We start from the raw sequence: 18,096 nt of genomic DNA, 5'->3' as shown, positions 1-18,096 counted from the left end.
TCAAAAACTGGAAACAACCCAAATGCCCATCAACAGACGAATGAATAAGCAAATTACAGTATATCTCTAAAATGGAACACCTCTTAGCAATAAAAGGAATGAACTGTTGATAGAAACAACAAAATGGATGAATATCTAAATAATTATACTAAGTTTTTAAAAGCCAGACCAAAAAAAGAAAAAAGAGAGAGAGAGAGTACATGCTGCAGGATTCCATTTATACAAAATTCTAGAAAACACAAACTAATCTATAGTGACAGAAATGGATTGCCTAGAGACTGGGGGGTGCAAGGGAGTAGTAATGGATATGCTCAATATCTTGACTGTGGTGACTGTTTCATGAATGTATACCTACATCAAAACTTATCAAATTGAACACTTTAATATGTGCCATTTACTGTATGCCAATCATCCTTCAGTAAAGCTATCAGAAGAAAAGAAAACCACACAATGAACTAAAAGGAAAGAAAAGAATAATACACCATGACCAAGTTGGGTTTATCTCAAGAATGCAAGGTTGACTCAATATTTGAGAATCAATTCATGTAATTTATCACATTAACATAATAAAGGAGAGAACTACCCACGTAATCATCTCAATAGAGGCAGAAAACAGAAATAATTCATTTTCAGACAAATAACACAAGAAAAATGCCGCAACTTAGTCATGAGCTTCCAGGTTGAAAGGGCCCACTAAGTATAATGCAGAATGAATGGGAGGGGAAAAAAAAAAAACCCTCACTATAAGGCACACCACAATGGAATATTTCAAAAAGAAAAAAGAATACCCTAAATGCTTTTAGAAAGAACCAAAAGACAGTCACATATAAAAGGAGAATCAGAATGGATTTGAGGGCTTTTCAACAGCAAGGGAAAGCTGGAAGATAAGAGAACATTGCCTTCAGAATCCCGAGTAAAAAAAAATTTTTGCAATCTAAAATAACTATCAAGTCAAACTCTCGAATCAAGTATATGACAGGAGAATACAGACATTCTAGTAAATTCTAAAAAATATATTCCTCTGTACCCTTTCTCAAAAATATACTGAATTTATTTCCCACCAAAACAACGGAATGTACCCAGAAAGATAAAAAATACAGCAATCCAAGGACAGGAGAGAGAAGCAGGAAGAATTATTGGGATGAAAGTGAAGGCAAGTCCAAGGACAACAGCTGTGCACCAGATGTAGAATACAACCAGACTAGTTTACAGCAGAAAGATGGAGGTACTCATTTGGACATTTTCAGGACCCGCCCCCCCCCAAAATATTGAGAGAATGTCTGATTTTTTTACCATATTGTGAGATTTAAATTTCACTCAGAGTTTGGGGTTGAACTATATTGATAGATAGATCTACAGAAAACTAAGCAAATACAAAAACAAGGTTATTTTTTATATCAGATTCAACCAAAGGCTGTATAAGAGAGGAAATATCCATACATAACTACATGATTCAGTAAGAAATAGTATTTACACAGTTACAATAGTGTATATATTTAATATTGATTTCACTATATATAAATTGGTGACTATCCCATATTAGAAGGGGGGAAGGCTAAGTGTAAATATTTGAGGTGGTGTGAAAGCATTTGATCTTATCTTCCATAGAATAAAGTTAATAGATAACCGCCCAGACTGTTGATTTTAACCATCAAATAGCAATATAAATGTGTTACTTAGAAAATTCGGGATATAGGCCAAAAGAAATAAAAGTGGTTGCCTCTAAGGAGGAGTCAGACAAGTCCGGAACTGCTGGGGGAGCGGGTTTTTTAGGTCTTATAATATTTTTAAAGTCTTATTTGACTTTTAAGACTATGTACATGTGTTACTCTGATTCTCAAAAAGCGAAATATGACTCTCTTTGCCATCATAATCCAACAGTTTCTATAATGTTTGATTACATCACTTATAGAAGGACAAGCATCAAGAGGTTTGGATACAAACAACAGATTCTTGGCAATGAACCACGTAAGCAGAAGAAGAGCTATGAGGGCTTGCTCGAAGAAGCCTACCGGCTGTGTGCATTCGGCAAGCCAAGGGCACTGGGTCGGTCACTCTTTTACAGGAGTACAGAGCGCTGGTTAATCTAGCAAATCATTTAAACTGAGGTCAGTTAAAAGAGCTTCTACTGTAATGAATCCCGATAATAAAGGAGATGAAATAAAACAGCCTCAATTCATCCACTTTGGCTACCCTGTCATTTTCCCATGGGTTAGATGGAAGAAATTTCACAAGGAGCGGAACTCAAGATCATCCTTCTCAGGGTCACTCAATTTGCCCTGAAATATTAACCCTCTTGAGGGAAATCTGCAAATGAGGATAAATTAGAGACCTTTTGAAGGGCAGGATATCTTATACATCCTTTGGCTTAATCCACAAAATGAGTTGGAAAGGTGGCAAAAGAGATAACAAAGTAAAATCTGCCTTTTCCATCATGATGGACCTGATTTAATTTCAGTAGCTACATTTATTCCATGGTTGCCTCCTTGTCCTTTGCATTTGGGGTGAGGATACATATAAGTATGTCAAGAGAAAACAAAATGGGACTTGGGACTCAGCCTCCTACATCCATGCTTAGTAGGCTTGTCGCACATCTCCTGATCTCAACATCACCGTCTTACCATCAATGAAACCTTGCAGTTTTGAGAATTTTGGATTGCTAATTATTAAAAGAATTAAAGATATACAGCTACCTTTTCAACAAATCAGTCAACTGCTGATCCCTTTGCTGTGCTATTTGGGCAACAATCCACAGAAATGTCGCCCAGGAAGGGAAATCTGTCTCTTGGTCTTTTACTTGGACTCAATTCTGGAGGACCTATGAAGATGAGATTCACCTCCTTTTCCCTCATTCGCTGAGCCCATGGGGTTGCGACAGCCCTTCCTGATAAGAAATTGGCAAATTTCCTTTACAGCGGAAATTAGGAGAGGCAAGGCAGAAATTGGCTTTTAGCAAGGGCAGAGTCATTAAATGATTTTACTTTTCTATATGTAGATTCAGCTAGGAAGGGCCATTTGGATCTTCTTGAAAGGTCACTCCTCATGCAAATCTACTCAAAATAAGTATTCTCTTTATTCAGAAGCCTTTAGGCTACTTTCTTCTTTGGCATGAGTAAGCACAGAGTGTAATTCAGGTTCAGCCACATAAGCATCTTCTTGGTTGAGTCTATGAACGGCTCATTCAGCCACCCCTCACTCAGTGGTCACTTCACTAATGTGTAGGCCCCAGCGCTAGCCATTAGCCAGGATTTGACCTTGCCACAAATCTGTCGGTATTTGGTATCTTGTTTTTGGTGGGACTGAACTGTTCATCGTAGACAGGAAAACCTGATTTTTTTTTTCAACCATCATTATTTGAACACAAGAGAAGCCTGTTAGAGTTGCTCTCCTCCTCTTACTTCAGACCACCTTATTTTGCATGTTGTAAGACACAGATCAACAACAGGGTAATTTGCATTCACACTTCTTACAGAGAGCCATTAGAATCACCTCGTATACACTGGATGTCCCCTAAGCTTATCCTTAACCTCCTCCACAACTCCTGCCTTCCCAGCAATGTTTTGGAGCTACTGCTGAGCTTCATTACCTAATGGGGAAGACTACTGAATTCCTAAATGTTTTTCTAACTGGAATCCACATCTACTCAAGCCTTAAGTAAGGGGCCCCAGAGAGGTACCTCAGTGTCAGAGCTGTTGCCATTCAGAGCCTCCATGTTTGGGTCCCTCCAGTCTTCTGAGAGTGAAGGGATGTAATTGTCTGTCAGAGCATCCCAAACCCTGTAAACAAAGAGAAGCTCTCATTAGCACACATCTGTGGCCTGGCCCCGCCTAGAGGAAGGAAGAGCTGGGCCAGGGGAGGAGAGAGGCTTCTGTGTGTGCCAGGCTGAGATCATCTGCCTTCCAGCATGCAAGAGCAAAGCAGCTTAAAAACTGAATTAGGAGCACTATCTGGAGAGAAAGAGCCAAGATAATGGAGCCCAGCCAGGGGCTTCGGCATGAAAGGTGTTTGCTTAAGAGAGGAGGGATTTCTCACCATTGAGATACAAATGGTAGAGCCCAATCAAACCACCTCTGGCAAAAAATTAATTGCCCCTGAAAATAAATCTGCCCCTCAACCAAATAGTTCGTCTCATGAACCTAAGAAATGCCCATGTTTCCCTTCAGTTCCTATGGGCAAAGAAGATTGAGAAAGAGGAAGATCATGAGATAGATAGATAGATAGATAGATAGATAGATAGATAGACAGATGGATATGGGGCAGATTTTCTGGCTGAATCTCATTAAGATCAGGGCCATCGTAGAGTTTAGATGCATTTCAATTCAGAGGCCTGCAATCCAAATGGGTCAAGAATTAATTACTTGGCCTCTAATGTAGCTAAGGGGGATATATCAATGCTGTTAATGCTTACTTATTAGCCAAAATGTTCTAGCAAGCCCACGGGTAGCATAATTCCCCCCCCTCTACCAATGCAGAGTATGAGTGTGCCCCGTTTCCATCATGGACACTCTAAGGCAAATATATGAAAGGAACCAATCAGTACACCTCTAACAACTGGTCTTTAGTGAGGAAAGATGGGGCTCTCTTTATTACATGTATTTTTAGAATTCCAATATGTACATTATAAGAAACACTTTTCTACAATTCGTGTCATTTAATTCACTTAGGAAGGTTTCTTTGAGGGGGGAAAAAAAAGGAAGAAGTTAGGGGAAATTACGTAAAGTCACAAACTCTCACACACAGAAAAATAAACACATGAGTCAACACTAAGAGATTAATATAAATTAGTAAACCAAGCTCCTAAAATAATGCCATCCACGGCAGCCATGGCACTTGAATTAATATTAGCTAATGATAAATGAGGGCTCTAAGCAATCTCCCTCAGGTGCCTACACATGTCAAACCTGAGTGATATCTACAAAAACAAGGTATAAGGATGTAAATTTTATTTAGATAGACTAATATAAAGAAATGGCCATTTAAAAATAAGCAGCCAAGGACACCTGGGTGGCTCAGTGGTTGAGCATCTGCCTTCAGCTCAGGGCATGATCCCAGGGTTCTGGGATCAAGTCCCATATCGGGCTCCCCACAGGGAGCCTGCTTCTCCCTCTGCCTATGTGTCTGTGTCTCTCATGAATAAATAAATTAAATAATTTTTTAAAAACCACGCAGCTAAGTGTCCATATGGATCAAATTCAAAAGATGACAAAATATGGGTTAAGATGCTGAAAAGGTTAAGTGCAGGATGGACAAGAGCACAGGCACTTGAAATCTGGAGAGGCGAGTGCTCTTAATATACGTAAAATCCAGAATGACATATGATTTATGGGCACAGAGGCAAAGAGGTATTCCTAGGGCACAAGGTATACAATCGGTCATGAAGCACACTGAAGGAACTCAAGAAAACAAGCTCATAGCCGTTATTGGGGTGATCCGCTTATTCGTTATTTTCCTACAATTACAAGAAAGCACTTTGAGAGGACTCATCAAGTGTTCATTAGACATCCATTGAGCAGGATTTCAGCGTCTGCTTCTTAAACATGGGTGATAATCCAATCTCCATCAGGCACCATTAGAGCTTCATTAATCCAGCCTAATGCTAACAATGCAAGTCTCAGTAGCATTCTAAAGCCAAGAGGCAAATATGATTTGCTGTCTCCAAGACAAAATTCCAAGCACCACACCCACCAGGAAGGCCAGCTGTTCATTCGACTCCTCCTTGCATCGTTTGTGGTACACTCTCTGCTCCAAGAATCAACAACAAGTGTGCGGGCACTGGCCTTCAGGTTTGTCCCTGTAACAAGTGCCTGGAAAAACAAGATTCAGCAAAGCCCAAAATAGGCAGGAGCTTTTTGTGCCTCTCTCAGGCTGGACAGAAGCTTGGGACCTTTAACGAACTGCACACTAGCCAATGACCTTGAAACTGTGTGCATCCTTAAAACGACAACTGGGGACCCTGTCAAATCATGTAGGGCAAGAGTGGCAGCTTTTCTCTTGTGAGCCTTTACCCGACATACTGCGGCTTTCATCTTCTTATTCTAGATTTTTAGTGACGATTCCCATACACCCTCTTCTCCTTGGGGTTCAAGCCATCCTCATTCTTTCCTGCTTTGTCCAAATTTTCTTCTTCTTTTCTAAAGGAATCTTTGCCCCTTTGAGGTTCATAAACAACCTTTAAGATGGAGCGACTCTCAGCTCTCTGTAATGGCTTGCATACCCTATCCTCCCACACGTATTCAGTGCCCACGTAACAATAACAACACTAGCAGCCATCACTTAATGGGCACTGACTAGAAGGCAGCTACTCTTCTAGACCTTCGTGTGGATCAATTCACTATCTCCTCACAACTTTATAAGGCAGGTCCTAAGGAGGAAAAAAAAAACTGAACCAGAGAAGTCAGTTAACTTGTCTAAGTTCACCCAGCCAGTAATGACAGAGGTGGGATTTGAATCCAGGCCACATGGCTACAGAGCCTACATTCCCAACCACGTAACTCTTCCAATGCTTATCATTTTATGATTGGTACTGGCACGGGCATCAGAATAATATTCCAAGTTCCCAATCACAAGCTTGAACAGCAGTTCAGAAACCAGCTCTGCGTGAACGATCTCTAACTACATTATCCTCGGACACGGTGCTTTCATGAGTCTACAAAGGGAGGAATGGCAGGGGCAGCGGGGTGCGTGACTGCTTCCTGTCTGGCTCTCCTGCCCCAGCAAAGGTTAAATGGAAGGCAGAGCCCTGGCGGCAGGCCGCAGCCACAGGAGGGAAGAGCCAGTGGTGGGAGGGCAAAACACAAAGCTTTCTGTGAGGAAGAGAAGGGAAGGCCTTTCCTCCCCGGAGAGGCCATCTATCCTACCACAGGCAGGAGCCTTGGGGAGGAATCTGTTCCCTCTTCGGGGCGCCCTGAGGTGGACCGTGGAATTCCACCTCCCTGAGAAGCCCCTGCTGCTTACTCTTATCTGGGGGAAGGGAGACTCTGAATGTCAACTCCTTGATTTTGTCATCAAAGGGCCAAGATTAAACAGGTTGCCTCCATTCCTGTCATGATGCTGCCATGGCACTGGCAATTCCCCGTAATGACAGAAAAGGTGTGCGTGCCTCATGGCCTGGGCTCAGGTGCCCATGGAACTGGCTAAACTATCTTTCCCCATATAACACCAGGGACTTGGAAAAGGAGGCCGGCAAGGGGGGAACAGACTGCACAGGACGGGGTGGGAGAAACCCCCTATACAAAGATCTGGGTCTACTGGCAACACGGCCATCAGGGCTCTGTGAATTCTGCCCCCACTCCCCCACACACACACCTCTGCATACCTATTCTTGACACTAAGGCAGACAACTAGCCTAAAGGGCTTATTAGAATTCCAATCTGGTAACATCTCCCTAAACACCCTCTCGGCTGGCTACTGCCCTTGTCCAGTGTTTTGCATCCAATCAAACCAACAGCCACATTCTGCTGTGTGTTCACATGAGTGTGCTTTCACAGTTAATACTTAGGAATTATTATTAGCACAGATGGCTTTGGACAACTTTTTAGATTCTTTCAAGGACTTAAACAGAATCAATAATACCTCTGCCCTCTGGGGAAACTGAGAAGAGAAATAACTTTGCTGAAAATCAGTTACTTTGGCTTTCTCTGTCCTGAGTATTTGGTATTTACTTGTCTTCACCTTCAAGCCTGGCTGACTACGAGGTTATTTGTTTACTGTATGGACTTTATTTGATTTTAAATTTTTATTTCTTTAAGTAAACTCTACATCCAGCGTGGGGCTCGAACTCACAGACCAATACTCGCATGCTCTTCTGGCTGAGCCAGATAGGCGCCTCCCTGTGTGGACTTTATTTTTTACATCTTTAACCCAATAGTTTATCTGAAGAACAGGAAAATGTGATTGTTCTTGCATGTTTGGCTGTCGTGTCCAGGGTGCCTATAAGAAGGCCAGTTGCAGCCCCAGTGAGGCAAGCAATTGGCTGAGGACCATCCATTCCCCTTTCACTCTTATAACCAAAAAAAAAAAAAAAAAAAGGATGATCACACATATGCAAAGAATAGATTCTGGAAGTTTCTAAACTTAAAACTAGGAAGTAGCCATTCAAATTTGACTCTCCCGTAATGCCCAAAACTTCCATGCCCTAACATGGAGTTAAGTTGACATCTCAGCCAATTCCCTATTAGCAAATAGTTCCACGTGAGAATGAAAGAAATCCAAACTTTAAAGGGAATTACTGCGATCGCTTTATGACTTGTGCTATCTTTAAGGAGGTTTGAGATTTTCACAGCCTTTTGTTTTATGGTTCCATTATCTAGTTCTAACCCAACCAAAACACGGTCAATCCGTTTGTGGATGAAATACCCATCCCAATACCAAACCTAAGCAAGTTTATTACAAGCTATGCTCAGGAGAATCTTAACCAGATTAGATAGTAAATTACCTTTTTCCTTCATCATAATTTTATAATTGAGGAATCTGGATAGGTATCTATAGGCACAATGTACAATTTAACTCTGATTTTTATTTTAAGTTGAAAAGATTGGGCAGCCCTGGTGGCTTAGCGGTTTAGTGCCACCCTCAGCCCAGGGCGTGATCCTGGGGACCTGGGATCGAGTCCTGCGTCAGGCTCCCTGCAGGGAGCCTGCTTCTCCCTCTGCCTGTGTCTCTGTCCCTCTCTCTCTCTCTCTCTCTCTGTCTCTCATGAATAAATAAATAAAATCTTTAAAAAAAAAAAGTTGGAAAGGTCTAGATGCACTGGTTAGAAAGCGCAGTGTTAATTTCTCTACTCCTGGCTTCGTCCCTCTACACTACCCCCAAATTGTACTTTATCTCTAAGGAACTATTCAACCTTTGGTCTTTTAGCTGAGGCAGTCAATGAGGCAGACAAGTCAGAAAAATCAGGGTGAGCAGACCAATAACCCCATGTGACGGTAATTAACATTGAATGGCCTTTGCTAATGCGCTAGAAGAGAGTAAGAACCTGCTCACTGGGCCTTCATCCTTAATGAGGCGCAGGGTAGGGAGGGTTAGATAGGGAAGAAATGATTTGTTGGAAGCAAAAGGAATGGCACGCATCTTAAAATGTCATTTTCAGAGCACAGCCTGGGTGAGGTAAGGAATTAGGTTCTTTTCAAGTCCTTAGCCTCGCTTCATCAGGATTGAGCTCTGGAGGTTTCAAAGATGAGGACCCACGCAGTCGACTGAGTTAAGTGACTAGCCCAAGGTCACACAGTGAGTTAGCAAAGAGTATGAAAATTATAATTCATAGTCTTTGTATTTCTAGTTCATTGCACCAGGCAGTGGGGGGAAAAAAAACCGCTGTATAATGAAGCCCCAGAGCCATTCTTTTGAGACTTAAAGTAGTCGAACAAATCATAACAGGCTCTGAATTTAAGAAGAATCAGCTTGAAACTTAAAATTGAATTAAAACACTGAGCCCACAGTTACAGTACTGGTCACCAGAGTAAAAATGTTCTCTCTGGTCATGACTGCAGGCCAACATTAATTAAAAAGGAGAGAAGGAAATGGTGTGGCTCTGGGAATGCATTACCTTCACCTACAAGGCCAGCTATTAGTGCTCACCCAATTCCTTCGACATTCAGTATTTCATTCAAAAAATATTACTTTGATTCCTTACGACACACCAAGCCCTGTATTAGGCATGGGGATATAATGGTGCATGAGACAGACAGGGAGGCCCTGTACACTCACAGGCTCATCCAGTAACCAGCTACCTCTCACCCAGGTCAGGCTCCCTTGTCCTAGGACACGTCCTTTTACCCCACTTATTTATGGGCAACTCCCCCCGCCCTGCCCCCGCTCAAGTTCATAAAAAGAGAAAAGGAAGCCCAGTTGTTCCAAGGTTCCATTACAACTACTTGACATTTCTTGTGTGATGCCTTAAGAACAATCAATGCATATTTTACCTCTACAGGGAATTCAGGCCTATATTTACTAAGTGCCCAAAGCACCCTTCCTTAATTTATGCACCGAATTATACCCTTCTTTTTTTCTACGATTTTGTTTATTTATTCATGAGAGACACAGAGAGAGGGGCAGAGACAGGGGCAGAGGGAGAATCAAGCTCCCTGCCAGGAACCTGATGAGGGCCTTGATCCCATGATCCCGGGATCACGACCTAAGCCCAAGGCAGACGTTCAACCACTGAGCCACCCAGCGGTCCCCCTCTTTTTCTTTTTCTAGTCACTCCTCAAACAGCGCTTTACTCAAAGTCCTTTTCTTGACTCATGTGAAGACCCCAGAAGGTGGCTGGTAAGTGACACAGGAAATCCGCATACTCAAAAGCCATGTCACTAATTACCACCCTTTATTGTGCCCAAGGTAATTCCCTGGGCTCTCAGTTCACTTTGCATGCTTTCTTATTTGGACAGATCTTAACATTTATAGATGACTTTGGAGTCCTGAGGGGGGTTTGTAAACAGGTGATTTTCACAATTCTGCTGTTTCTTGAAGCAAATTATTCAGGTGACAAGATTCCTCTGTCACAGTTAATTACTTTTTTTCCCCCGTGGTCCTTATTTCTAATACCTGGGTGGATTACTACTGATATAAAAAAACACTGAGGGCAGCCCGGGTGGCTCAGCGGTTTAGAGCCGCCTTCAGCTCAGGGCGGGATCCTGGGGACCTGAGATCCAGTCCCACATCCGGCTCCCTGCAGGGAGCCTGCTTCTCCCTTTGCCTGTGTCTCTGCCTCTCTCTCTTTCTCTCTCCCTCTGTCTCTCACGAATAAATAAATAAAATCTTTTTTAAAAAATAAAATAAAACTAAAGTTAAGTGTCTGCCTTTGGCTCAGGTCACGATCTTGGGGTTCTAGGTTTGAACCCCTCATCGGGCTCCCTGATCAGTAGGGAGTCTGCTTCTCCCTCTCCCTCTACTTCTCCCCACTGATTGTGGGCTCCCTCCCCCCGACTCTCTCAAGTGAATAAAATCTTAAAAAAAAAAGGAACCTGAAGACAGACCCTAAAATGGATCATGCTCCTAAAATTCCATTTCATATCTAAGAAAACCTATATTCTAAAAATCTGTCATTCTTTTAAGGTTTTAATTTTAGGAAGCTCTACAGGTTGCTGTAAAGGAACATAGCAGAATAATGTCAGCAATTACCAGGACCCTGCCCCACTACAGAAAAAGGTAAGTGATGGGCCGTGAACCCACAGACAGAAACCAGTTCTACGTCAAGGAGCCCCAGTCTACGGGCTTGTGTCTGAAGCAACAGAGGGCAATTAAGACTTCTTACTCCTCATCCTGCAGGGTCTCCTCCTCCTCTTGGATCTGGAACTGGTTCTTCACGGGAGCTAGGGTCTCCGTCTTGGCATTGTAGTTCCGAAAGCAGACATTGAGCTTCTCATCAAATTCATTCACGAGGTCCTCCATGGACTTGAAGCTGATTATTTCAGAAGAAAAATTCTCAAGCTCAGAGAGGGAGGGGTCCTCTAGATGGTGGGGCGATGAGCCATAGAAACTCGGCGGTTTCTCCTCCTGGCCCTCTGAGCAGCAGGGCCGAAGATCCTCAAACTCTTCATCCAAACTCACCAGTGGGGCCTCCATTCTTGCACAGCAATGGGACAATTGCCACTTTCAGGATTCGTTTACCTAGGAGAAAAAAACAAGGTGACGTGAGCTTGGACTGGGCTACTGCACCAGCTCTGCCAAGGAACCATCACCACGTATCCCACGACTCTATCCCTCTGAAAACGAAGATTCTAACTTCCCAGGTACCCATTGCTGCCGCACTTCCTCACTGTCATACATGTAAGGCTTTCAAACGGTGTCATCAGTGTGAAGAACCTACGTGGAGTAAACTTTGGAGACGTACCAGCTTCTGGTTCCCTGCTCCAAAAGACAGAGTGGTTAAGTATGTAGCCCTGGGACCAGCCTGCCCAGGTTTGCACCCTAGTCCCACCCCTACCGGTTGCAGCCTCACGAGTTATTTAATTCTCTGTGCTTCCTTTTATTTTTCTCAAGACAGAAATAATCATCTTAAAGCTTAAGGTTAAAAGAGTAAACTCGTGTAAGTGCTTAGAACAGTGTCATCGTTGTTCCATATGTTCTCCATTTATTATTGTTGTTGTTATTATTATTACCATAGGTCCACATTATTATTATTATTATTATTATTATTACCATAGGTCCACATTATTATTATTATTATTATTGTTGTTATTACCCATAGGTCCACCTCCTTAACCACATGCTCTAAAAACCAGAAGTCTTTCATAACCTATTTGGTGGCAAAACCTGACCTGACCTCGCTTGGCAACCAAACCTGATCTATGTGAATATAAAGTTGCTTATGGTTTTAATTTATCCCATTTAGTGTGTTTTTGCTGCAGAAATATTACTCTTTTTTTAATTATGGTGATTGCTGCCCCAGTCCCCAGGAGATGTTATGCAGAATACACACTGTATTACTGGCTTCTAAAATGCCTGGCCCCAAGGCTTTTGGATAGGGATTCACAGACCTGGATATTACTACCCTCATCAACAAATAATAGACTAAGATACAGAGCTTATGTCTAAGGCTAGAGGACTGGACCAAACGATTGGTTATCCTGAAGGAGAGACGATAAGGCCACGAGCTCCAAGGTCAGCCTCCGTAACCATCTCGGGCACTGCATGCTGGAAAGCTGCACACTCAGGCCTGCTTTCCTTTCCACATCTCCGGGTCCTCCTCATACACTGCCTTCGACTGTGGTTTATCCAACTGTGTGGTTATCCAAGCCCTTCCCCAATTTTAATTTAAATTCCTCGAGGGCACAGAAGTCCCCTGGAAATCATGCATGGCTTCGAGCATACACTGCTCTGCGGCTAAGGCAATCAATCAATGTGCACTCACTGAAAAATGATCATCTGCCCCCACATACAGTTTCTCATTTGTTTTTTAAATTTATTTGAGAAAGAGAGAGCACACAGAGGAGAGTGAGAACTGAGCAGGGAGCCCCATGTGAGTCTCAATTCCAGGGCCCTGGGATCATGACTTGAACCAAAGGCAGATGCTTAACTGACTGAGCCACACAGGTACCCCCAGTTTCTCATCTTCAATTTTAGGCAGCGCAGCATTATTATCTACCTTTCTCTATATACTCAACTTTCTTCCCTGTAACATGGAAAAGTAACCAAACTTTTTTCTTCTCTCTGCATGAGTAGTGATCCAGTTAGATACTGAAATTGGAACCACCAGCTGAGGAGAACCGGACAGGCATCAAAAACCATGGGTTTTGCCCGGCAAGTACCAGTCTCCATCTCTGCCTATAAAACTTAAACTCTAAATAAGTGAGGCAAAGGTCATGCCAGGCAAGGACCTGGCTACCTCTTACTGGGATTATACTAGGTTTAAGCCAATTACCGTCACATCACGTCAAAACATATTCTACATATTTACAGTTTGCAAAGGCCACGTGGTAAGATGTAAAGATAAAGAGATATATAAAAGCAGTATGATATCTTAGAAAGAACATATGCTCAAGAGCCAAACAGACCTGCCAAAGTGTAGCTAAGTGACAAGCATCCCGGTCCTGATTTTCCAATCTGTTAAAATATGAAGATGTTGGTGTACAGCTAACAGCTTTGGCAGTTAATTTTAATAACTTATTAACTTAGCTAATCTTAATTATACAAATCTATATTAATAATGCATTTTATTTAATTCAATATATCCAAAAGATTGCATTCCAACATGTAATCTACATTTTAAAATATTAGTGAAACATTTTACATTCTTTTTTCATGCCATGTCTTTGAAATCCAGTGTATTGTCACTGTACATTTCCATTTAGACTAGCCACAGGTGGCTTGTGGCTACCATATTGGACAACACAGCTATAAAGCAATACACAACTAACTGCCAGTCAAGAATTCATCATCTAGGGTCTACAGACCCCTAAAGGGGCCCTTTAAATATAACTATATTTTGTGTACTTAAAAATATTCTGAAGGGGATGCCTGGGTGGCTCAATGGTTAAAGCATCTGCCTTCGGTTCAGGGTGTGATCCTGGAGTGCTGGGATCGAGTCCCACATCAGGTTCCCTGCATGGAGCCTGCTTCTCCCTCTGCCTGTGTCTCTGCCTCTCTATCTCTCTCTCTGTGTCTCTCATGAATAAATAAATAAAATCTTTAAAAAAAAAAAAAACATATTTGAACGAGGGATGCCTGGGTGACTCAGTGGTTGAGCACCTGCCTTCAGCTCAGGGCCTGATCCCACGGTCCTGGGATGGAGTCCCACATCAGGCTCCTCACAGGGAGGAGCTTCTCCCTCTGTCTATGTCTCTGGCTTTCTCTCTGTGTCTCTCATGAATAAATAAAATCTTAAAAAAAAAAAAAAAAGATATTTGAAGGAGAACACCATAGGCTCTACTTTGCCAAATGGGCCAAAGCACAAAAAAGATTGAGAATCTGTGAGTGCCAAAGTAAGTTGAGAAAAGATCTCAGAGCACAATAGGGCGCAAGGAAGGCTTTACAGATGAAGGATTTGTGTGGACTAGAGCTGGAATCTGAGATAGCTAAGAGTCTGGACTCCAGGAGAGTCTGGACTCCAGGTTCTCATGCTGATCCTATCCCTTCCTAGCTGTGAGACTTCCAGCAAATTATCAGCCTCTGATAGATTTGTGCCTAGGGGGCACCTGAGTGGCTCAGTGGTTGAGCATCTGCCTTTGGCTGCCTTTGGATCAGGATCCTGGGATCGATTCCTGCATCGGGCTCCCCACAGGGAGCCTGCTTTTCCCTCTGTCTCTGCCTCTCTCTGTGTGTCTCTCATGAATAAATAAAATCTTTTTAAAAAATCTGTGCCTCAGTCTCCTCATCCATAAAAGGAGGTTTAAAATAATATTTAGGGGTACTTGGGTTGCTCTGTCGGTTAAGCGTGGTTTGGGCTCAGGTCATGATCTCAGGGTCATGAAATGGAGCCCCACATCGGGTTCCACACTCGTGGGGAGTTTGCTTAAGATTCTCTCTCTCCCATTCCCTTTGCCCCTCCCCTTGCTCATGCCCTCTCTCTCTCTCTCTCAAATAGATAAACAAATCCCTAAAAAAATAAAATAGTACTTAACTTGAAGGTTATTTTGTAGAGTAATGAAGATAATCTTTGAAAGTGCTAAGCACAATGTATGGCATATGTGATGTCCAATAAATGATCAAATGGGAGAACTATCGCCAAGTAAATTTTATTACCTTTTTTTCGATATATTTGGTCAAAACTTCTTGGAACACTGGCCCCATTTCAGAAAGACATGAAAGCTAACCAGCTGATGTTCCAGATACTTACACTCCCTTTAAATGTATACTCTTCTCTAAGAGAGAAGAGGGAGCCGGAATGAGTAAACTAGCAATGGGGTGCTAGTTTGCAATGGCACAATCTATACTTTTAACCAGCAACAAGAGGGCAATCCAACCAGAATCTAAGACAAAGATTGAGTTTTGGGTGTTGGCAACAGGAAGATTATGCTGAAAGCACCTATCCTCAGCCCAGGCAGCCTCCAGAGAAAATGAATTCACCTAGACAATTATAAAAAAAGAACTGGATATCACAGCTCTAGAGTTCAGAAACATGGTCATCAGAACAATCCATAATGTAGCCTGTTTTCTTTTCATCAGCTCACTACCCAGAAGCCAAGAAGCTCTGCATGAATGGCCACCTGGAGACGAAACAAAAACAGAAAGCCTGCTCTGGAAATTGGAAGTCACTCAACACCCAAACTGAGCCAGGTATTTATAGAAAGACCCCGGGCTGTGGCAGAGGCCATGAGAGCTTGGCTCCGGGAGGGGTCTCTGGGTTGGCGCTGGCAGCCCTTCCTGAACCGGTGCCCCTTCTGTCCTTTCTGTAGCTCACTTTCTTTTGCTCTTCTCTCTTGGTGGGGCGCCTTTGCACTCCCACAGAAACGTCCCACTCTTGCAGCCTGGCAAGCTCACCCCTCCTCTTCATTCACAGCTCATCCCGGAGGCCTTCTCCCTGAAAAGCTAGGGTTAATACAATTCATAGCTTATCCTCTTTTCTCTACACTTCCAAAATCCATGTGAAAAAAAAAAAAAAAAGGGCAGGAAGAATGGCAGGAAAAGGGAAGCACAGAAGGGTCACCTTGTCTTTTTTCTCTTTATCCTAGAACAAGCTACAGGGCTATAGTTTATGTCCCATAATCTATTCCGTTTATTTTGGCTCCCAATAGGTGGTGTAATTTGGAAAAGAAAAGACGGCTCCGAGCTTAACAGAGACCCAGTAGGAAACACATGAGCCTCTCCCTTGCAGCATCATGATGCAGCTTGGGGCCGCAGTAACAAATTTTCACTCCCCGCTTAGCAGAGCGGAGCGGAGCGGGAGCCGTGGAGACTTCACCGGGCCTCCGCGCCGCTGGGCCTCTGCACCTCCTAGGAGGCCCCGGTCCATCTCCCGCTTCGTCCTATTACCTGCCCCGCAGTTCAGCTGATTGCCATCCCCTCGCCCGCCTCACCCCTGAAATCTGCCCTGCTGGAGCCACGCAGCTGTCCCACCGCTACTCAGCAAAACCGGTCCGTAGAGACGATCGTGCCAGCTTCCCATTTTCACAGAAACAGTGTCTGCTTGCAAAGAAGTCAGCAACCCCTGAGCGGTGCCGCTTCCCCCCCCTCCTCCCGCGGCTCCGCTCACCCTCATTTCACACCCCCCTCCCCGCCGCCCCGCCCCGGGGCCGTGGGGGGAGAGAGAGGCTTCTCCCGGCTGCACAATGGCTGGCGGCCCTCGGCCAAACGGCAGCGGGACGCGGGAGCGGCGCGGAGCTCCGCGGGGGTCGGGCGGCGACCGGGGGAGCGCTGGGGTGGCGCGGCCGCGCGGCGGCTCCGCCGCGCCCTGCGCCCCGCGGCCCGCCCGAGGGCAGCGCCCCCGCCCCGCCCCGCCCCCACCCGCGTCCTCTCGCCGACCTGCTCCGTGGACAGACAATCGCTCCCGCGGCGTGCGCGGCGGCTGCCAGCGGCTCTGACACTGCAGGAATGCACGGTCCCGGGGACCGGCCCGGCACCCCGCGGAGGGGCTCGGCCTCGGGCTGGGGCTCGGGCTGGGGCTGCGGCTCCGGCGGCACAGGTGACCCCGCGGCGCTGCAGAGCGGCCGGGCAGGCAGCGGTCCTGGGAGGAGGTGCAGACCCGCTGCCCCACACCAGCGGGCAGCGTTCCCGGTGCCCCCCGGCCCCCGCCCTCCCTACACACACACTCGCACGCACACGCACCCAGGCCTGGCTGGGGGGCCAGGCTCTCATCTGCTGCTGCTGGAAGCGCCCGTCATCCCACACCCCCGGCCCGAGGGCGACCGCCGCGGGGCTCTCGGGTTCCGAGTCCAGCTTGGGACGGGCTGGGGAGCGGGCGGCGGCGCCCCCTGGACCCGCCGGCGGAGAAGCCCGGGCGCCGGGCCTCCCTCACCGCCCCCCGTGCAACCCCCACCCTCGGCAGTGGGTCGGTCGGGCTCAGGTCGCCCCGCGACGGCACCTGTGCGGGTCCTGGCGGAGGGAGGCGGGTCGCGGGGCTCAGCGGGACACCCCCATCCAGGGCCGCGGGGAGCGGCCGGAGCAGAGCGCGGCGGCGGCGGCGGCGGCAGCGGCGAGCCAGCGAGCGCTCCCCCGCAGCTCGGCCGGCGCCCGGCTCGGCTCCCCTCCTCCACCCGCCCCCTCCGCCCCCTCCCCGCGCTCGCGCCCGGGCCTCGGGGGCGCGCCCGCGCTCGGGCACCCGCCCGCAGGCACGCGCCGGCCCGACGTCATCGACTCGCTGGCGTTCAGAGCCTTCCAGGCGGCATGTGGCCTGCCTTTATTAATATTTATGGTTACTATTTCTCCCCCCTCTAACATTGGACTTTCGGCTTCCCTCATGAATATGCAGGAGCCCCAAGAGGGGTGCGCGCAGGAACCCCCACGCCGGCTGCCTCCCAGCGCCTGGCACTGCAGATGCCCCCTGGAAACCCAGGCAGGGGCCGAGCGCACGGGCAGGCGGATGCCCCCAAACACACCAAAGGCTCCTTGGACTGCTGGGGCTCCGACTCATTCTACTATACTGGAGACCGAGGTGGGCAAGCGGAGCAGCGCCTCCCAGCCCAAACCCGGTCAGACCTCGAGCCAACAGGGATACATGCG

The 18,096-nt window shown here is 45.8% G+C and overlaps 1 protein-coding gene across 6 annotated transcripts in view; it reads right to left on the bottom strand.

Moving 5' to 3' along the window:
* FEZ1 (fasciculation and elongation protein zeta 1) overlaps nt 1-17,636 on the bottom strand; it is a 43,351-nt gene extending 25,715 nt beyond the window's left edge. Inside the window, exons 1-3 of one of the 6 annotated variants that reach the window (XM_041773100.1) lie at nt 17,459-17,636; nt 11,252-11,607; nt 3,677-3,776 (exon numbers count right to left, since the gene is read on the bottom strand). In XM_041773100.1, the coding sequence (XP_041629034.1) occupies nt 3,677-3,776; nt 11,252-11,562 (411 nt within the window). In that variant the 5' untranslated portion in view covers nt 11,563-11,607; nt 17,459-17,636. Of the gene's footprint in view, nt 1-3,676; nt 3,777-11,251; nt 11,608-16,454; nt 16,590-16,899; nt 17,064-17,202; nt 17,339-17,458 lie in introns of those variants that run through there. The other 5 variants (XM_041773101.1, XM_041773096.1, XM_041773099.1 and 2 more) reach the window with 5 other exon arrangements.
* Between the last annotated feature and the right edge of the window lie 460 nt (nt 17,637-18,096).

The sequence above is a fragment of the Vulpes lagopus genome, chromosome 10 (genome assembly GCF_018345385.1).
Source record: "Vulpes lagopus strain Blue_001 chromosome 10, ASM1834538v1, whole genome shotgun sequence".
NCBI classification, from domain to species: domain Eukaryota; kingdom Metazoa; phylum Chordata; class Mammalia; order Carnivora; family Canidae; genus Vulpes; species Vulpes lagopus.
The sequence above is the reverse complement of the archived record's forward strand: the minus strand, read 5'-3'. Positions and strand labels throughout refer to the sequence as shown.